The following is a 22,676-nucleotide window of genomic DNA, read 5'->3' on the forward strand; positions in this document are numbered from 1 at the left end:
TCGTCAGGGGAGTAAGTTTACTATATACATTGTAACAAACCAAATTCTATAAATTAATTATCTGGGTTTGCTACTAGTTCTTCACCCACCATTCCCAGCTTTCACAGGCATAATAATCCACTCACATAATGATGTTACTTACAAACTTCAGAAGGCAGATGTTTTCTCTCAGTGCTCCTACACAACCAGCAAATCCCAAAGTAAACATCACTATTCCCACCACTAAGACAAGCACCACTGGGTCCAGACCATGAAGACCAGTCACCTTCGTCAGATCAGACAATACACCCTGAAAGAGAAAAACAGGATAACAGAAAAAAGTGACCATTATAAGCATGTTTTTCATTTAACATTCCTTCTGGATGTCCATGACTTCCACATGATTCCAAATGAATTGGTTGCAAACCCTTGAGCTTGCCAACAGCAACCCACAAGGAAAAGTCTTGTAAAATGGTTATTGACAATACCGATTTTCTTCACCCTAGCAGAGGAAGTATTAATGCAAAGTTATAGCTATTCTTTTAATAAGTAAATCCAGTGCAGTCAGCTTCTCAGATTACATTCTCCTAGGTCTATTTGCCAAACAAGCTTCCACAAGATGGTGCCAAAAGCTCAATACTATCACTGAATATTCATTTAGTTTCAAGGCAAAAGAATTAATGCTTTATATTGACTTGAAATGCATCAATCAGAAGGGCACTCCAATTTCAAAGTCTTTAAAAACAAATGAAGAAAATAATTTTTCCAATTCTAATGTTTAGGTGGCAGAAAGGGAGAGACATTCTAACTACAAAGCAGGTTATGGGTGACATTTTAAGGGAGGGGAACAAAATCTTGTTTTGGTTTTCAAGGGAAGCAGATTTTTCCTCTCAACATTTTAGTTATACCCCTTCTAGTGCTGAATAGTCTTAGGAACGCTCCTCCAAAATCTTGCAAAAACACAGAAGTATACTCTAAATATTCCCCTTTCACCCCAGATGAAATTCTTACACCAAAAGTAGTTATCTATTCCCCATAACATACCTCCAATTTGCCTAATTTAGCAGCAATATTTTCTTTTGTTAACTATCCAGAGACACCACTTATCTTGACAATTATCTTACCTATTAAGCCTGTCTGCCTAGATCTTGGGACAGTATTTCTAAGTCTATGTAAATGTAATGCTAACACAGTGAAGCCCTTATAATTTCTAGACTAGGTTTTAAAGAAATTAAGTTTATATACCAGCTACCGTTAAAATTCCATCAAGTATCTTTAACACAAACTTCTCATGTAATATGTAAGAACAAGATGCAACATGCAGAAGACAGAAGGGACAAACAGCTGAAACTCTTAAAGTTAGAGAACAATTTGTAGGGACATCCAGGCAGCCTTGCAATAGTCTGAGTGTTTATCATACACTCATCAGCAATACATAGAACATTTTAATAAGGAAATACTTTCCCTTTAAAACAGAGAAATAACAAAAATCAACACAGTACAATACCCCATAACAAGAAGTTTACTTTCTTTTGGTTTTTTCTTTATAAAGTATATTCTCAAGCTAAGTTTAGTATAAGAGAAAGATATCAGAGAGACTCGTAATTCATATAAGCAGTCTAATTCTGTCAAGGGAATGTAAATTCTCATCTTGCTACTCAGGTATTTGTGCTAGAGTTAAGTGCAAAGAATATACATCCTAAGAGAATACCTTGGAAAAATCCGTATCACTTTGTAATTAAATGCTTACTTAACAAAAATAATGACTTCAAAATACAGCATTAGAAGAAAATGTGCACATGGAGAAACTTCATCAGCTGATGAAGACACTGATGAACAGTACTATAGTGATACACAGGAGTTCATCTTCTTTCATAATGTGTTCCACAACAGATCTTGTTAGAGCTGTTAAATTGGCAACAGCAAGACAATAGAGTTGTTTTTACCAAAACTGGTTGAAGGGATGAAAAGAATAAATTAATTGAACTGTAGAATTCAGAATTGCCTTGCAATAGCTGGTGACCAACAGTTAAATAGCCTGGTGGTCACAGTTTATAGATTTCCCAGCATTCAGAAAGTCTTGGGAAGCAAAGACTTTTCTAGTTAGTGTCACCAGTGACATATTTCCATTCTTACAAACTGTAAGACCTCACAGCTAACTATCAAACTTGGTCTACTGGGTTAATTATGAGAGTCCCATCTAATCAAACCTTCGCTCAGACCCCACAATCAAGGAAGACACGCCAAGATTAGCTAGGCTAATTCAGTGTCTTTGTAGAAACAATACACTATGAAACCAAATACTATGTGACCAGGATGTTGAAACTTTGACAACTATTTGCAGCCACCTCCTTCCCACACCCAAACTCAAGCTTTTTTTCAGACAATCTCACTTGCTCAAGCAACATCTTCTGGAAGAAAACTTCCTCTGATCAAAGCATGTTATGAAGAAAAGTTGGCAGGAACTGAGCTGTATTATTCACCCTCAGATGTTGCTGGTTCATAACAGTTTCTTCATGTTCACAATTGATGTTTACAACATTCTCTTTTGAAAAGAAGGCTGTGGGGTTTTTTTTACCTAACAAAAGATGTTAAGTGAAAAATCCTGAAGGAAGGAAGTAAACAAGAGAATTAATTCAGGGGACTACCCCATTCCACCTTACTCATCTCTCTAAGGATGCTTCTGCCTGTGCCATCTTCAGGATGGTAAGAGCTCTTTGAAGCACAGGCTGCCCTTTACAACAGCACCTGGATTTCCTACAGGTGTACAGAAATGAAGTCTGATACCTGAAGTCAGTGTCAAAAAATCCAAGAATAAAACTCAGCCTTTAAGTCTTCCCTTTCAGTCACTTAGAACAGTGAATTAAGAGTTCAACTGTACATGCTTAATTTGTCTTCCACTTTCTTTTGACGTTTGTAAGCATTATGCCACCATCTCAACTGAAGCGTGTTGGCAACAGAGGGATTGTCTTTAAAAAAAAAAATCTCTAATACAGCCCATTAACAAATGCCAAACCAGTTATTGTTTTGAGATATGATAGTATGGAAACTACAAAATACATCTGACGAGGACAGAGTTGATTTCTTACAATGAAGTTCCATAAACTGGATGTTGATTGTCACAATATCACACTGCCACTGATAACACAAGTTCATGCACATACTTTTAGGCAGTTTACATATCTCTGTGTATAAACCCAAACAAAGATCAGCAGACTAAAGAATAAGTACACTTAATCATAGAATAAATTAAGGTTGGAAAAGACCTGCCTGACACAGGGGAGTCCAAAACTGGACATGGTACTCCAGATGCAGCCTCAAGTGTGATGAATATTGTTGGAAGGAGCTCCTCCCTCAACCACTGGCCACACTGGTGCCAATATAGGCCAGTATGCTGTTGGCCTTGACATGAGGGCACACCTGATATTCAACTTACTGATCAACAGGAGCTCAAGGTTTTTTTTCCTCACAAAGCTGCTTTCTAGGCAGTCAACCCCCAGCCCATGCTGATGCATGGGGTTACTCCATCTCAGGCACAAGATTTTGCACTTGCCTTTTTTTTTTTTAATAAACTTTCATAAGGTTCCTGTCAACCCATTTCTCCATGCTTTTGAAGTCCCTCTAAATAACGGTCTTGCTTTGAAGAAGGCTGACTACTCCCTCTCCATTTGGTATTAGCCGTGAACTTGCTGGAATGAAGTTGGGCTGACTAGCCTCTAGTTTCCCAGCTCTTCCTTTGTGTCCTTCTTGAAATGGTTTTACCAATAGAAAACTCTTTTCCTGATGAGAGGGCTCAGTGTTATTCACCTTACTTCTACTAACAGTTTATTATAATTCACTTTCTCTTAGTGATTTTTGCAATATCTCTTGGGTGACAGATATTAAAATCTATCCAGTTTTTATTGTGTAGACTTTTAAAATTTTATGCAATTTAACTTTTACGTGACTGTTCAGAATAAAACCCAGTTATAAGATCGTAAGGATAGGCCAATTAGATACACCAGTTAAAGAGATTGGATTTGACTCAAACAGGTAACGCAAATCAGGATGGGTAACATTTTTACATACAGTTTTTTCAACATTTCTCACAAACCAGCATTCTCACTTCAATAAATTATCAGCTAAAAGAGATGCACAGGATTTATATCCAGAAAAAAAAAAAGACTGCTGAGGAATCAATCTGAAGTGTAGTCCTAGTGGAAAAAGAAAAAGACAAGCAGAAACAGAGAAGTCAAAAGGACCCAATGTACTTCATGTTGCACTAAGAGACAGGATGTTCAAAACTCTTCCACCACCTGTAGTTTATCTTTGGGTTTACCACTGCAGCACAGCTTCTGGAGTGTTTTTCCTCTTACTTCCCATCTATTGTTCACAGAGATGTTTATCTAAACAGACAGATCCATACAGGCACTATGGCTGAAGAATGGCACTAGTATGAAGGACTGTCCACATAGCACAGAACAACAGACATGAAAAACAATGTACAGATTTCATGAGCCATTCAGAAGTTCAAAACCACAAGAAAAGCTTTGATGCACTTATTTGCAAGATAGGACAGAGAGCAGAAATAGTTCAGGCAAGATTTAAAAAATAAAGACAGAAAGAGTCTGTCTTTGCCTTTTAGTAACTTCAGTGTACCATAAGGTCCATTTGACAAATGGAGGTAGTTGCGAGCTAGTCATTTCCAACCACACAGATCCTATGTGCTTCTTTACAGAACAGAAGATAATGTCTGAACATGAGAGAATACAAATTCAAGACAAGGTTAACATCCTCCCCAATGGGTTGGAAAGAAAATCCTTTTGTAACAACAGAATAGGAGGTAAATGCATTTGTGTGTGGAGATAGGCTGCTTGCTATGTATCAATGATATCACTAATCTAGTTGTGAGAATGTGTGCATGCACATTGGGAGCTGGGAGAAGGAGAATAAATACCTCAGCATTAAGATCATCATAAAACTCTCACTTCCAAGAAGTGGAGGAATCCCAGAACCTCTCTGTATGTGGGTAGCTGGTACGTATAAGCACTCTGATTAAGGAAATGTTACACTACGATGGTAATTGAAGTATTCCTACTCAGCAGCACAACTGAACAGTGAGGGCACCTGCCCTCCACTGTTAATTAAGATGCAGATCAGTAAATCTGCTAGTAATTGTCACTTTTTCCTACTGCTTGCAGTCATATTAAAGCCATGCTTTCACATTCATAACAAGGGGGTGGACCAGTCATTTCCATACCTATACCATCTCTTCTCTTGTAACAGGAGAACTCTGTAGGTACACATCCGCACAGACTTCCTCTGATTGAGAAAGTTATTCAGCTGAAAGAAACCTTTGCCAAAAATGAGTGTCATTCAGCTAGATCATGTTCCCCAATTTTGTTCCTCTACACGGAGACACAATCACCTAAGCAACTCCACGGGGAGTAAAGTGGAAGACAACAGGTGGCCTGAAGATTGGAATACTACAGAAAGATGGTCCCAAAGACACATGGTTTGGGTTTTTGTTTGGTTTGGGTTTTTTGGTTTTTTTTTTTTTAAATATAAAAAGAGATATCTTTTACATTCCTCCCAAATGCTTCTTGTTTTTAGGAAAAAGAGGTGGGTAGCTAAGTGTATTTTAGAAAACATGCTTTCAAAAGAGAACCAGTTCATAAAGACTATTCATAAAGACTATTCATGAAGATTAAATTCTCCCTAGCATCCTGCTCTTACAAGTTTACAAAAAACATTTAAACATCAAGGGCCACAGCTTAACACCTGATCAGGGACAAGAATGAAACTCCTACTAAACTCAGTTTAGATCATTTGAACATGGTCCTGAGCTCAGATGCTACATTTAACCTTTGCTGCTTCCCAAGGAAGTAGTTTTACAGGGGGAGAGGGAAGCAGAGGGCAGCCACCAAACAAAGACAGACCAGCCATTTCTACCCTTACCTTTTCACTCCATGCCCACAGACCAGCCGCAAGGAAGGCCACCCCAGCTAGCTAAAACAAAAAGAAAAAAGTGAATTAGATATACTAATCAACACATTCTCAAACACTTAGCCAGCAGCACTGTTGCTCCAGTAAAACAAATATTGTCTGTAATCTCAGACAATAGAATGGGACATTCCTCCCCATGAGTCAACCTCTTGCAAAAAGGATTTAGAGCGCTTTTATTCCATAGCATTCTTGCATTTTATAAACTACTTTTAAAAAAGTATTTCAATTTGATTATTCATTACTCAGGAAGCACACAGTACTACATGAACAATTCCACACAGTAGCATGCAAGTGGGAGTTATCCTTATTCCAGTGACTTCCTCTAAACCTTTTACCTGCACACTAATGAAGATTTCAGAGTATTTAATGCATTTTGAAGTTATTCCCTATTTAGTCACTTTATAGTACCACCCCCAGACAGCAGCCATGCTTAACTCTTCATAACTTCTCAGTGTCAAGGCTCATTATATTAGCCTTTTCTCTAACTAGGTAACAGTTTGTCTTCTGAATCCTTACCTTGTTTAAGCCCTTTTGAATTAAGCTGGAGTAATGATCCATCCACTTACTTCAATAAGCAACAAATCTAATCGACAACGTACAAACCCTTCACCAATTCATGTTTGTATAATAAATTTTTCTGAATTATGTTCATCCAAACGAAGCAAGAGATCTTTGTTCTAGTCTTCTGTTCCCTTTCTCCATTCTCAGGCAGTTTGTCTTTAATATCCAATTCCCATAATCAAACTAAAATGACCTCTCTACGAACTGAGGGCAGCTCACTCTCATTACCTAAAATGGCATTCCACCCTGCTATGTCCATGTAACCATAAAAGACATTGAGGTGCTGGAGTGGTTCCAAAGAAGGGCAACAAAGCTGGTGAAAGGTCTAGAGCACCCTAGAGGGAACTGGGGTTGTTTAGCCTGGAGAAAAGGAGGCTGAGGGAAGACCTTATTGTGCTCTACAACCACCTGAAAGGAGGTTGTAGCAAGGTGGGGGTCGGTCTCTTCTCCCAAGTAACAAGCAATAGGACAAGAGGAAACGGCCTCAAGTTGCACCAGGGGAGGATTAGATCTGGATATTAGGAAAAATTTCTTTACCGTAAGGGTTGTCAAGCATTGGAACAGGCTGCCCAGGGAAGTGGTTGAGTCACCATCCCTGGAGATACTCAAAAGACATGTAGACATGGTGCTTAGGGACATGGTTTAGTGGTGGACTTGGCAGTGTTAGGTTTACGGTTGGACTCGATGATCTTAAAGGGCTTTTCCAACCTAAATGATTCTATATAAAGGACTGAGGTTGGTCCCACCCCCCAAGCCTTACACACATTGACAAGTAAATCCCAACAAATGAAAAAAACGCTTTGAAAAAGGGGCCCTTTCCTCTAGGAAATGCAGCACCTTCCATGAACTAAACGGGCATTACAGGCAATGGGACCCTTTTACAGTCACACAAGAAAATATATGTGTAGATTTTAAGTACGGCTGGGTTCACTGCCTGCTGACCCTAAACTGCACTCAGGGCAAATGAAGTTGTTCTGGGTTTACTCTGCTGGGGGGAGTGGGGGAAAGAAAAGCCAAAAAGGGCTGTAAGTGTCATTCATGTCATTCTGTAAAAATTACTCAAATTATGTTAGACACTTCTGTCTAGGCATGAAGTATTATATGCCATATTTTAGGGCTTAAGCACACAGATTAATCAACCAAATCCACTACTAATCCATGGAAAGAGTTACAACTGGGCAAAGCAGTGCTAAATAAGTTAAATTTCCAGATGTTGCTTAATAAGCAACAGCACAATGACTACTCATCTCAGACCCTGAATAAGCCAAGTTCATTTAAAGTGATGATTTGGATCAAAGCACTACTTTAAAAATACTATTAAAAAACACATGGATATAAACAGAATATTGACTCAGATTACCCCTAAATCTTATGGTTTAAATCTGCTATGAGGCAGACCAGGGAACTGATCCAGCCTGAACTGAAAGAGAAGTTTTAACCTTCATCAGCTCACTGAACTAACCCGGCCACGTAAATGGGAGAACAGGCAGCTGAGAAGTTGCAATGCTAACTGAGTGTTCTCAGGGTGAGAGTGAGCAAGCCAGCTATTTCAGAAGAGAGGCATTTTGAAATTCGCCTTTCACCATAATCTGGATGACGTGTAAGCAAGAACAAACTGGACTTCCCAACTCACTTCTATGCCATAGAGTCATTTAAGCCATATACTGCATGGAAGGTTAGATGGAAACATACACAAAGCAGCTCAGCTGCACCCCTTCGAACAGGAAACTAAAACCAGTAACCAGCATTCGGTCATTTCCTGCTTTAGAACTGAAAAATCCACATTATTAACATATTGCATCAAGCTGTAAGCTCTGCTCAAGAGACATACAATACTGACACCAACTCAAAGACACTGTGCACAAGACCACTTAGTTTAAGCATCCCAACCACACTTTGAATTCCTTTGACTATGCTATTAGAATCACCCTAGTAACTGTGAAAACAGGTCCAATTTGTTTCTCAAATCTAGGTTGCAGCAAAAAGTAATCTTGCAAGACAACCCTTGCACACAAACTGATTTTGGGTCAGCGAGCCTCAAGGTCCGATTAGAAGCAATGGGAATGCATTCCTATCGCACTCAGTTTTTGTAAGCACAAAATGTTACTCTTACAGAGAACACTTTTTCCACCCCCGTGGACAATCCTATTTTACATTGTAGCTCCACCCATGCGGGAGCAATCAGCAGCCTACAGCCCTTCCTTCCTACCCTTGTCTCTTCCCAGACTTTTCCTCTCAGGGTCAGGAAACCACCTGGTGGTGGATTCTTTCCTCTTCCTGGCACAGCCTTACTGTTTTAGATGTTCCTGAAAAACAACATACAGTGCAAAAGCCAAGAAAATCTTATGCTAGCCTGGGTCTTCTCTTACTTTTCAAAAATGAGCTCAGAATTCTTTTCCAGAGCTTAATAGAAATTTTGCCCTTCACCATGACGTTGAGGGCAAAAATGCCACATCTCCTATAGCATGAGTGAAAAGTTGGGGTTTTTTTCCCCTCCAAAAACCCTTAAGAGCCACACACAAAGCTACAGAGCATTAGAAGATAAATCAAGGTGACAGCAGCTAAAAGCTATTTTACCTTCTCCTCTCAATTCACCTGAGAGGCAGTGAGCTCACATGCAACCTAAAAGGCTTTGGCAGAGCACACATGCAATCGTTCACTGAAATAGCCATGTCCTGGCTGAGGTGCAATTCTTGGCCTACCCCAAAAAATCTTTCAACTGGAGACAAAGAAGCAATCACCAGAGACAGGTGATTGAGGCACCTCCTTTTATTCCCTGGGCCTTCCCAAGTGCAGGCTGGAAGGCATAGAGGAGTCCTGCACCCCAAGACAGGACACCCCTGCACTCCCCCTGAGGTCAGTTGTCCACCCCCTGCCTCCTCCCTCCACTGGGGCTTTCACAGAAAGACTCACTCAATTGCACAATGACTCAGAACAGAAAGGTGCCAGAACCAAGCTCTTCACCTTGTATTACTGCAGTCTTTTAATTTCATTATGACAAATGAAGCTATTTGGAAAAAAAAAACAACAACTTTAAAACTCAACAGGAGGTCCAGCCTTGCTGTAATAGGGTAATTTCACTTAAACTTCTTATCACTCCCTGCAGGGCTATCTTAATGGTTGCAATACTGCCTCATCACTACTCATTAAAACAAGTGTACTTGGAGAAGTTAAACCTTATTAGCATGCTTAAAAAGCAAGATGAAAATAAAGTAATTCCACATTAAAATCATGCCTAGAAAGACAGAGCCTTCTTATGACCTCCATTCCCTTTCTTACAAGGGAAAGCCAAGCACAAAGAATAGAGAAGTGATTTTGCAAGCCAGTCATACACAACTAACTCAAAGCCAGCAGAACTGAACCTTCTATTGCCAAGTTGCCCACCTGAAAAAAAAAACTTCCAAAGAATGAAGATTTACAGATTTCTAATGGCTGATTAAACTGTCAGCTTGACATTATTAAAATAGTCATATTTGTCCTCTTTGAGTTCAAGATTTTGTTCCACCCCAATCTATGTGAACTGTATTTGAAACATGACACAAACTGAAGAAAAGTAACCACCCACTAAAAAGTTTAAATATTCTGTAAACCACTCACTAAGTCACCATATGCTTTAACTTTAAAGTTTATACAGTCACTGATAGTAGCTCTAGAGCTACAACAGGGAAGTCAACATGCATCTTTAGTAAGCGTGACAGAAGAACAAATGCAACTTTTTATTTACATGCAAATTACCTGGCTTGTGAATAAACTGTGTCGTGAGCTGAGACTTGGGTGAGCTACCATCATGCCTCCAGTAACAGCTTAAAGGGGGAAAAGGCTGTCTGGACACCTATCTAAATACTATCCCTCACACCCATTATATAGTGGCCACCCTTCCTAACACACTCACTCACAAAACAAGCTCCCACAAGCACCTGTCCTGCAAGCCAAGGAAAGTGAATCAAGACTAACATTCCCTCCTTAAATGCTGCTTTTTCCAGTCATGGTTACATTTCCCTTCTGATTTTGTAGTCCTTCAGTTCTTTTAAAGCACGCAGAAAGTTTACTTTGTTCTACACACGATGGATTTGTCTAACTAAAAAGACTGTTAGACTAGTCATCCCAGCCAGCCGGATGTCACAGGCTCCTGAATCACTGTGTCAGCTAAATGATTCATGCATTGCCTATAGGACTGTCTACCCTCCCACTCAACATTTACATAGCTTGTTCTACAACTAAAGGTGCCGCACTCTTATCAAAAGAGCTGTAGTTACACGTAATTTACTAGGTCAGCCTGATGATAACTTCTCAGCAGAAGCCTCAGACCATTCGTTGAGCAAGCTACCAAGACTACTAGTACCTGTTCAGAAAACCAATTCCTCCAGCCAACAGATCAGCTGAAACACACAAGCTGTATTTCAAATTCCCCTCAATTTTTCTGCATCTCTTCTTTAAAAATGATTCTTTAAGGAAAAGAAAAAAATCCTTGGATCTTCACCATTAATTTCAAGAGAATACAGTAAAAAAAGAAATTTGAAAAAAGTGAAATGTAATGACATGAGGAAATAAAAAAAGAAAATAGAAAGATAAAATTAATTCCTGTGAAAAAGTAGAGGCAAATTCTTGATAGTCTTCCCAGTAAAGACAAAAAAAATTCAGTTTTTCAAAGGTTGTTTACCCATCAAAAACAGTAACAGACCCCACTTCATGAGACACTCACTAGAAAAAAAGCAGATGTCTAGAACAATCCTAATATATTCATGAACAAAAGAGTCTGCCAATTTCTCACATATCCCCCACACTATCTGCTGAAGAGCATCCACCCAGTTACAAAGTGATTTCTCTGAAAACCAGCTTGATGGATATTACTTCTCATTGCACCACACTCCACTACAGGTACATGGAAGTTGTGCTACACAGATGAAGAAAAATAACTACAGAGCTGGCGGCCTTTGGGCACATACTTTTTGATACGAGGCCAATCCTCAATTGCTAGGGGGAGAAAATCATCACTAAAGAGCATTTGCACTATGGCAATATTATAGCCAATCAACCCTTACTGGAAAAAAGTTTCTACACAAGCCACACACAGCTTTTCTGTCCTGTTATCCACACAAGGATGAACTCCCCTGTGGCTTAATGCTACAGTATCATGTTAAAACATTGCACTAGTAAACAAGAGGTGGCGACAGTAGCAAAAAGTTCTGTGGTTTTCAATAGCAATAGCCAGACACTGTAGTCTCAGTATTACCTGGCCTTCTAACGTTTTTATTAGGCTGAAAACAGCAGAAAATTGATGAGTAAGAAGCTCACAAGACTCCCAGCTCTTCTCTTTGAGAACCCTGTGGATCTTGCTTTCAACAGAAGATTGGGCCAGATGACCTCCAGAAGTTCCATCAAACCTAGATTTTTCTATGATTCTAAACTAATTCAGAGTTTTGTCCATCATACATGCAGCTTTCAGAAAAGCTTATTTTCTACCGTAAATACTGCCAAAGCAGCCAAAATGTGCAGAAATGCCAACCTAGTTTACCAGAAGTTTATGTGGGTTAATCAAGCAAAATACCAAGTCATTATTGACAAGTACGAACAAGATTCTGCAGCCTGCAATTTATGTTCAGACACTAAACCCCTTTTTTTTACTGACGTTAAATACAGATTTGGGTAATAATTCTGCATATCTTAAATTTTAGGTAGTAAAAAGTTGACATGGTTTAAGGAATCACAGAAAACAAGAAGAATTAATAGTCTTCTCTAGCATGTCTACTGACTTCAGGCAAGTCAGGATCAGGAGAATCAATTTTTACTCTTAACTTAAAACAAGTTGCTTCAACCACATACGGTACTTTCATTCTTACTATCTGATCCGTTCGGCTTTGAAAAAAATCTAAACATCTTTAGAAGCGGCTATCCATACTAAGAAATATTTCAACTCTGAATCAGAACATTAATCAAAGCTGCTAGCACCAGGCAAGTCACTGTATCTGCACTTCCCCATGACTGCCCAGGCCTTTCCATGACTGCAGTTTCCACGACTTCAGGAGCGAACTCCTAACATTGACCTGCAAGTTTTGAAATGAATTATCAAGTTTATCTGAACTGCATCCTTACCTTCACCTCCCCCTCACAGATATGTTAACTACTTCTAATGCAACACTATGCACTAACCTTTGAATCACCACCTTTTCCAAGGCAGTTAGGTGCTTCAGTGATCTTGACGATCACACACATCTAACACCACACACCTGGTTTTGCACCATTTTCGCATTCACAATTCTAAACAAACATTACAGGCAGGCTAGTCCCTAGCTAAGTATTTCAAGACAGTATCAGACAATTTTGCTGCCCACAGAGCATGACATTTAAGATCTTGACTATGTTGTAATGCCAGCTGTTGACATCTCTGGAGCAGTTCCTTTCTTCTCTTCTGCATAGCGTATTTACAGCTACACCACCCCAACACAGAGATCAAAGATGATCTGAAAGGAGATATTAGAAGAGACTTAACAGGGAAGCAACTTAACATACCACTTAAGTGCCCTTAAGAAAGGTAGCTTTAACCTTTGCCCAAACACAACCAGCATTTAATGGCCTCCATCATTCAAAAGACAAAGGCCTTGTCAGCAACAGTAGAGGCTATACTATTTTCTTTTGACAAATCCTTTAAGCAGATCTTTCCTTTCTCCATTAAAAAAAAAAGAAAACCAGTTTTATCTGCTTCACTCCTTTATCTTCATTCAGAAGGTAAGACAGGAGGAAGGGGCAAGGAAGGGAAAGATTGTGAGGAATCGTTATCCGTATAATTTTCAATAATAGTTACTTTCTCACATGGGATAGGCTTCTTCAATTCCAAAATACCCAAGACATACCATACATCAGCTTCCTCCTTTCAAGTAAATATTTCAGCCTGTCCTCTTGAAGAAATACGCAGGAAGTTAATAAGACTAAGGTATGCCTAAACTATTTCAGTCTCTACATTTTGTACTCACCCAGAAGACAATGTTGTAGCTGAAGAGCAGGTATTTGTACCAACAGCTGACTTCTGCATTAGAATATCGGTAATAGTGCATCTTCTATAGCACAGCGTCTGCACAGAAGAGAAAGGATGAGAAGAGTTAGGCAGTGAAAGATTTTAAGAATAAAGGATTTTTTTCCAGGTCTCTTTTGCTCTGTTGAGAAAGGGACTATAGTAACCTGTACCGTATGCCATTCAGCAGTATGTTCAAAGTCAGCTCAGAAACTTCTGCTGACCCTAAACTCCCTCTAAGTATTTGTTGCTCAATAATCCTATCTTCTTTAAGCACCCTTATGTGGTAACAGGGAGGGACACCCAAAAAGGAAACTAGCTATACAGTTAGCCTAGGAAGATTTGCATCACCAAGTTGACATTCATCCGCTTTCTCACTCCTTCAAAACCATTTTACTTACACAGATGGCTGCTTGGTCTTATGCAAAAGTCTAAACACACACCCTGTGGACTGCACATCCAACAACCCAGCTAGCAAGAAGTTAGAAGTGGTTACCTGGAAAACCTCAGTGTATACAGATTGCTAAATACAATTGGCAGTTGTACTCCGTCTTTTCCATACTTTAATGTTTCTTTAGCAAATCAGTACCCCATAAGAGGTTTTATTCTCAAGCACAGAAGCCCCACCGTTAAACAGCTGATCTGCTCTGCAGAGTTCAGTTTTCTTGCTTCCTTACATACACTAGAGATAAGGTTCAACTGCAACTGTTGCTCAAATATTTCAGAGAACTACAGCTTTTCAGAGTATCATAACTAAACCACCTCTGCAGAAATGCCATGCATAGGAAAAAAAAAAGACAACAGAGGACAAGCTGTTAGATCAAGAGCTGCAGCAGGGAAGACAAAGCACTCACACAGCCCTCGCATTCTAGAGCACTGACCGCATGAGTGCTGCCTATGGCAGACAAGAAGCAGTTCCACATTTCAACCTTCCACTCACTGGAGGTAAATGTTTTCCTCCCATAAGATGTCAGTGAAAGGCTTGTAACAGGGAAGCACAAGCACAGAAAATTTTCAAACACCTCATAACTAAGAAAAAGACTTCAAGGACTATGCTGACACGGACATTCACAGACAGCATGCAAAAACCAAGCCTACCCAGCAAAGTCTGAAACCAAGCACCACAGAACAGAGAACTGAAGATCTCCACCACATCCACAGCCATGAGAAGGGAAACTAATTTTTTTTTTTTTTAGAAGGCAGTCTGCACCTGGGTGTAAAAAACAATCCCACTGAAAGAAGGAACAGAACCAAATACCTGTCAGCTTTGAGACTCCCATTCAATACAAAAAACAGTTTGCTTTAGCCAGGACAACTATGGAGTACTACCATCAGTATGTTATTGGAGGAGCTTTTTTGAAATCTCAACACAAATATTTCAAGCCTTGCCTTAAACTTTTTTCCCCCCGAGGCTAAAACCACACACACACACACAAACAGATCAAGGACACACAATGACATCTCCAGCCCAAGAGACTATAGACATAGATCCCAAACAGACTTTAATTTTCCTTCCAGAGGTCTCCCCACACTAGGCTTGGCTTCCATCTGGAAGCAGATTGAGAGTCCCTCCTTGGTCCAGACACATCCCCCATCCCTCTTCAACCCCAGCCAGGAAGTTTATTTGCTGCCCAACCAAATGGAAATAGTTTTCAGAAATGCAGAGACCACGTAGAAAATCTAAGGAGAGTACATTTTGGTAGGATACTCCATAGCTTTAAGTAGTTATGGAAAAAACAATGGGAAAATCATGTGACTTGGCATACCGAAGTAAGATTGCAAGACTAACGGACAGAGAATAATTTCTGCTTTTTTCAAGCTAAGATGGCCTGCATGTGCGTAAGAGGAATCTTCAGATCCTACTGAAAGTTGGTAGGTATTACACAAGTCATACTGATCCACTTGACATGAAGTAGATTAATTTGTATATAATAAAGCCAGACATCACCTAAGTAGCCTTCACATATATGCTACTTATGCAGGTTGCTTAAGATACACTACCCACAGGCAACTTTAGATTAGTGCACCTGGACAGGCACAGTAGCAACAGAAAAATCATTAAACAAAGGTATTACTCCTCCTGATTCCATACAAGATGGAGTAAAAATTCCATACAAGACGGAGTAAAACTGAGTTAAGTCAGAACTAAAACATTTTTTCCTCAATAGCCCCAGTAAAGGGACTAAACACACAGAATGAGCTACTTAGCTGGTTTCAGAGAAATGGCAGAGTCTGGAGAACGATTAAAGGATATATTGCACATCCTTACAGAAACAATACCTGCAAAATTTGTCAGGCTAGAGAGTGTGAACATTCACCATTAACACCTGAGCTTGGTATTTCCACAGGTCAGACACTGATTTCCATACAGTTTTAACCAAATACTGAAAACAAGTTTTTTTGCTTTCCAAAACCTCACCTTTTAACTAGGTTCTAATGCTCACAGTTCATTTACAGCAAAAAACGCTTAACCTTTGTTAAAACAAAGAAAATTGTACTTTATGCCAGTACAGGCACTGACTGGAAAGGACTTTTCTAGATGCGACCCAGTCATGTGCATAAGCTGAGTTTTGCAATATACGTTCCTAAGATGTAGGCAGTTTTGTTTGCTCGTGCCCTGGTTCAGCTTTAGTTACTGACCTTTTCAACCCACCCAGCTTCACAGACAACATTTAGGAATCTTACTATTACGAGACACAGTAAAGAGAACTTGTTTAAACGCCACTCTCCTGACATGCTTTTCTAAGCCTGCAGCTGAGAGAACACAAGAGAAGGAACGAACGTGGTTTTCCCAACTTCTTCATTTCAGTCTCTAGCTCCAAATGGCAATTTATATTTCAACAATCAATAGTCATACACTCGTCCAAGTCAGTAAGTCTGATGGGTCTCGGGAAGAGAGGGAAAAGGGGATGCTAGGACACAACAGCAGAACCCCACTAATCTGAGCAGAGTCCAAGACTCCATTTGCATCAGTTTAAGCCTGTATTACAGCAATACACTGGCTGCCAGTGCAAACATTCTCCAGATGCAGGCACACTGAGGCCTCCAGCACTGTTCTACCTCCCTCCCCGTGGAAATCAGGATCCTGGCAAAAGACAGGAGCGGCAATGGTAAAATGCACATACTACTAATAAACATTGCTTTTGCTGCTGCTACTGGTACAAAAGAGGAGTCAGCAGGTGGCATTTAGCTAGCACATCATTAAATTCCAGAAAAATGGGATTCTGCTAGATAAAGAGGCTTAAAATATAGTCTGAGGCAGAAAAGCAAGCATACCATTTCAGGACCTAAAATACAAACATAGCCTGAAGTCTTACTTTTTGTTAGGTTGCCCTCCCTGGCACCGGGACTTCCTACCTCATCGTTTTGACCACCAGCTTGTAAAACATTTCTCCCCACTTCCCCATACAACTGGCAAGATGCCCCAGTCAATACCAATCACAGTATTTTCACAGAACGAAAAGTGAAAATGCTTTTTTTTTATATGCTGCCTTTTTTTTTTTTAGTGCTCTGAAGTGACAGGGGGCCTTGTGCTACCGGTACTGGTTCCTTCTTGCAAGATGCTGTCCTATAACAGCACACGGCTCCCCAGACAGATGCTGCCTTCTGAAACACCTGCCTACATTAAGAGCAGATTTGACTTACTCTCTTTGCTCATCCTCACCAGGAGTCTTTTGGTTCTTCTTGAGGGACCACCAAACACCATATGGAGCAGTATAACCACTGCTGGTGTGGGAGTGACATTCTGACATAATAAATCTAAAGTGTGGGTGTGTCTGACTTTTTCCCCTAACCTTACAAATAAACAGACCAAGCAATCCACTCAAGGCCACACAGCCACCTTCCCCATGTTTATACTAAAAGCGGTCATGTTTCCTAACACAGGAGGCATCTGTTACCAGTCTAGAAATCTGCTACATCAGTATTTCATTTAATTTACATCACAGGCTACATAACTATGGTTAGGCAATACTACAAAACACTTGGAAGATTAGTGTGTGGGCAGCATAGACTAGTAACTTTCTCTACTGTGTTTCAGACAAAGCAAATCACATTATGTGAGCTGACAGTTATCACCCACTCATGACAACAGGAATTTCTAAAAATTAAATACAGAGCACTGCTGCTTTGGTAGAATATATAATTTTGTCTCAGTGTTTACAGCTTTAGTGAGGGGAAAAAAAAAAATGTAGTTTTTCATCAAGAGGCTACTGCCATTTCCAAAGCATTTCTACACCCACGGATTCCACCCTAACCTTCAAAATGCTACAGCAGTGATATTCATATTCTATAGATTTTAACTCTCATAAAACAGAAGCTGTAATATAGCAAACAATCTAATTTGGATATGCAGGGAAAACCTCACAGATAAGATGTTAAATCTAGAACAAGAACTGGAACACTAACGCATGTCTCTAGATCTAGGTCCACAAACCCTTTTGACCCTCAGGAGGCGTTAACTTTACAAGGCAGACCTAAGTCACACTGAAGTTCCAGGTTCGGCCAGTACTGCCACCATACATAGTCCTGATCCCCTTCCCTGCCCCCTCCTAAAAATCTACAACCACTAATCATCCTACTCAGTGGAGCAAACAATCATACAGCAAATTGCGTAGCAAATCTTCAGATCAATCCTGTGATCTTGTACCACGCGCCAAGAAGAAAACAGTTTTAAGCCTTCCAATCTACCTCCCCAGAGCTTACACAAATGCCAGTGTGAGTGCAGTCAGGAAAACAAGGATGGGAGGCCAGAAGCAGTGCTAGCTTCTGAGAGTGCTCATGGAAATGCAGCACCCCTGCAATGCCAGCCTACACCGGCACCACTGGCTACACCACACTTGAAGCTAACACACTGAAATGGATGAAGCTGGGGGAACAGAGGCAGAACTGAGGCAAGAAAAAACAAAGAAAAAAATTTAATTTTCTAAGTTGTTGGCTGCTCCCCCCATCATTCATCATTACAAAGCATCAAGTCTATATAAAGCTGGTGAAGCAAATCAATGAAGCCAAAAGAAGAATGTACTGAGGAGCAAGAAGAATTTTTAAAATACAGCAAGAGATGCGCTTTAGCCTACCGTTTGTTTTGATATGACTACGTAATTCCATTACTCCTTCAACACCAAATCTATATCAAAAAGCATCAGTTCATTCATTCAAGACATGGCGCCATTAAAAATAATTGTCATATTCTTTGGAGGTGCTCAATCAATAGAGGTTTTTTTTGTGAAGTTGAAGGACAGACTTATCCCTGACCAGGGATAGTTCAGAGATTTTCTTAGGACCTTCTGAAAATGGAGCAACTAAGAGGCACCTACAGACTGCTCTTTCCACATCCCAGAGAGAAGCTGACCACCAAGGGAGTCTTAATGTTCAGCGTAATATCTGGGTGCTGGTCATCAAATCTTCACGTGTAAGGACTGAGCTGGTGCAACACAAAGGCAAGAAAAACTGACAGGATTTGGAGCTCTTACAGGCTAATCTGTTCCTGGAAACAGAGATAGTAGCCCTGCAGATGATTCAGGAACTCCCTGCAAGCATGCGTCATCTTTATTTTTGTAATTTTGTCTCCAAGGAACTCTGACTGGGGCCTCACAAAGAAAATACAAGCTTCTCTTAAGGAATACAAGTGTAGTGTATTTAATTCTGCTGCAGTCCAGAAGAGCAGAGAAATATTTGCTCATTCTTAGAGGAAACCTGAGGATTATTCAACAAAAGGGTATTTTTTAATCTGAGAAACTCATGATGCAAGACAGGTATTGCTAATAGCTAATCCCTGGTTTACTAGAAAAATAATGGCAGATAACAGATCTTTGAACTCAATGGAAAACATGACCAAAGCCAGACAGATTTCTTAAGACATCATGTTTCAGGGCTCTTATTTTTGTAGTGAGCTGAAGACTCAAAGTCCTCAGAGTATTTGAAAAATATTTCAAGCACAAGTTGCTCCAATACAAACTCTACAAAACAATCCCTCAGAGCAGATCCAATCCCCTATACATGGAAAGAGTTTCAGGTTTCAGTGACCAGGCTTTATTCACTAGAGCACAAATTGCAACTTAGGAAAACTTGTAAGGAACATACCCCAGTGTTCCCAAACCCAAAACAAGGAAGCAGTGATTCAGAAGAGCTCCACTCAAGCTCCACAGACAACTCACACTGAAGTTATGCATGTGCTTTTGGCCAAGCCACTACTTTTATGTGGATGAGTTGCATCTGAAATACCACATAAAGTACTCTGAACTTAGACAAACATTCAGAACGTAGACACCTTAAGTTCTGAAAAATAATCTACGTGGGTATCATCTTTTAACCTCTTCTGTATTGCTCACTTGATTAACATCACCAATACTTTGGCACAAAAGCTCTACACTGCACAACCGTAATTCAAGGAGCTATTCAAGCTATCATTCATGGGATATTTCCAGCTCCACCTGATTTCTCAAACTAACAGAAATACACAAAAGGAAGACTTGAAAAAGCCGAGCAAAATTAGGGATCGCTCCCACAGCAATTAAAAAGCAGTGACAGGACAATAGCAGCTGTAACAATTTCACTTTTCACAGTTCTTCACACAGAAGCTACCGAAAGATATAGTTGGCTGGCCTTGCTTTCACATGTTAAAGTCTTTATTCCTACTTAGCTATAAAAGTTACTAGTAATGCTAAAAAAAATCCACAAAACAAAAACAGCACCAAAAACTCCATATTTTCATTTAGACAAAATGGTCAGAATTAAAACCAATGACACTGTAGAATGCAAGTATTGACCATGTAAATTCAAACTGCAAATATTTTTAGTTATTGACACTGAGGAGAGGTACAACTCGACTCAGCTACCCACTGAATTTTACTAGGTTTATGTTACTTCTGCTCCACTGACCACAGGTTCACTGAAGTAATAAGTGAACAGATAGAGACTTTCCGCTCTGACATACAGCAGCGCTTGACAAAGGCACCAGCTAAAAGGCATGGATCTCTTACCTGGTTCAAGGGAAATCTGCTCAGAGTAGCTGACTGCAAATAAGGTGTATACTCCATATTCTGACTTAAAGCAAGAGATAGCACAGGAAGCAGAAAGAAAAGGAAGCGTCACAAGTAAACCGAGTCTGAAAGCCAGCGATTTTCCAAACATGAGCAGAAGAGTGAAAGACAGTAGAAGAGAGAAGGATCTTTCTGTAAGCTGTCAGGCTCTTTCTTAATATTTAAGAATTGCAGGCAACAGCAGGAATACAGGACGCAGGGCCTTCACTGACCTCATCCTCAAAAGCACCATGAGATAACCCTTGCTCAAAGTTAAAACTCACATGGATTACACCAGGATAAGTGAAACCAACACTAGACACTGTCACTACAGTTCAATGGATGGCTCATTAACATCTTGGGGAAGTTTGGAAAAAATCTTTCATGTCTATGAAAATTTTCTTTAAACAAGACTATTGACCAGTTTCACCTGAATAGGAGCTTGCCTGTGTTGTAACTTTAGTATATGCAACAAACCACAAGCTATGTTTTCCTTTTACTTCGCAGAAGATTCAGGCACTGTGAAACACATAGAAGCGTGTCACTCCAGGGAGTAAAGCCTGTTAGAACAAGTAGCCAGAATCAAAACTCCTCAGCTGCTTTCTACTACCTCTCATGAGAGCAGATACATACCCCCTCCCTATAACGCCAACAGTAGCAAGGCAAAACTCAAGGTCTCAAATTAAAGCAAGCATGTAATTTAACTTTTTTTTCCTTCCAACAGAAGGTTTTGGAACCCTTACAAAGAAAATATTTTATCTGAGGAGCCAGAACTTCCAGTTTGGGGAATAATTTTATTTCTATTTAGTGATCAGGGAATAATTTTATTTCCATTTAGTGATCCAACAGTAACAGAACCTATTCCATACACGTTGTCTGCTCCCTCCCATAACTCCACACAGACCAAAGTGTTTCAAGAACAAAATGGGTTCTCCATTTGCTATGTCATTTTATATCACAAAACTAAGTCACAACTTAGAGGAGAAAAGACAGGAAGCCACCAACTTTCTTTGCTGACAAATCCACTCTTTCTTCAGAGAACATCTTAAACTTTTAGACATATTGTGGCTTTCCTCCATTTCCAGGAATGCCACTTGTTCAAGTCTCCAGTTACAATTCAGCCAAAAAGGATATCCCTTCATTTTCTTTTTTTCACAAGAGAAAAAAGGAGACTGATTATAGTAATATACACTAAAGAAGTGACAAGCATATAATTTGGAGGGGGGGGAGGTGTTTGCTGGGGGTTTTTTGTTAGTTTTTTCTTAAAAAACATTCCTTGCTTTGGGTATAACATGCAGTCTGTCCACATCCACACTATATTTCTTAGCCTTTACACTGAATGTTCCTATGTATGTATTTATACAGTATATAAATATATGTTATGTATAATAAAAGAGTTTAACAACTTAAACCAGATCAAGGTATCTCTAAATTCAAAAAGAATTCCAGCGTTGACATCTGTTCTCCGGCAATGAGCATGCTAAGGAATGAATGCATGTATCTGTACAATACTAGTTACATTCATCACTTGTTCTGGTTAAATAATGCTGTCTCCGTGTCACAGAGACCTGATGTAGAGCTGAGTCCACAAAAAACTCAATTTTTTTTTTCTCCCCTCCCACCCCAAGTAACAGGACTTGTGCTTTCAAACACCAGAGGAACACATTCCAAATGGGGCACCCTCCCAGCACCACGGGATGCTACCTATTGGGAGGATGGGGTGTTAATGTTTGAAAGCATTGTCCCCAAACCCAACAAAGCTTGCTTTCTTTTGCTGCCCTCCGCCTTGTGCGCCAATTGCATTCACAACACACCCAGGAGAATGTTATTTTACATGCTGACCAGGACGATCACAGGCCATGAGAGAAAATAGCTCTTTGTGGCCACGTACATAGCTCGACAACCATGTAATGATTTTCCCTACCAACTGACTTTCTGGTAAAGAAACGCACTTGTGCGACTTTCAAAAACCAACTAGCAGGTAAACCTCTAACACAACACCGGAAAACATTAGAGATATGACAAAATGGCATTCACCAAACACTTCATGATCCTAACCGCTGCCAGCTCTTCAGCAGACTAGATGTCTCAGCCCAAAGACATAGAAATAAGCTAATGCTTCA

The 22,676-nt window shown here is 39.9% G+C and overlaps 1 protein-coding gene across 1 annotated transcript in view; it reads right to left on the reverse strand.

Annotated features, from left to right (window-relative positions):
- Positions 1–22,676, reverse strand: part of TSPAN14 (tetraspanin 14) — a 41,979-nt gene that overhangs the window by 12,518 nt on the left and 6,785 nt on the right. The window contains exons 2-4 of the mRNA XM_076338353.1: positions 13,497–13,594; positions 5,917–5,967; positions 143–289 (exon numbers count right to left, since the gene is read on the reverse strand). Coding sequence (XP_076194468.1) covers positions 143–289; positions 5,917–5,967; positions 13,497–13,577 — 279 coding nt within the window. The 5' untranslated portion in view covers positions 13,578–13,594. The remainder of the gene's footprint in view (positions 1–142; positions 290–5,916; positions 5,968–13,496; positions 13,595–22,676) is intronic.

The sequence above is a fragment of the Aptenodytes patagonicus genome, chromosome 5, assembly GCF_965638725.1.
Source record: "Aptenodytes patagonicus chromosome 5, bAptPat1.pri.cur, whole genome shotgun sequence".
Taxonomy (NCBI): Eukaryota; Metazoa; Chordata; class Aves; order Sphenisciformes; family Spheniscidae; genus Aptenodytes; species Aptenodytes patagonicus.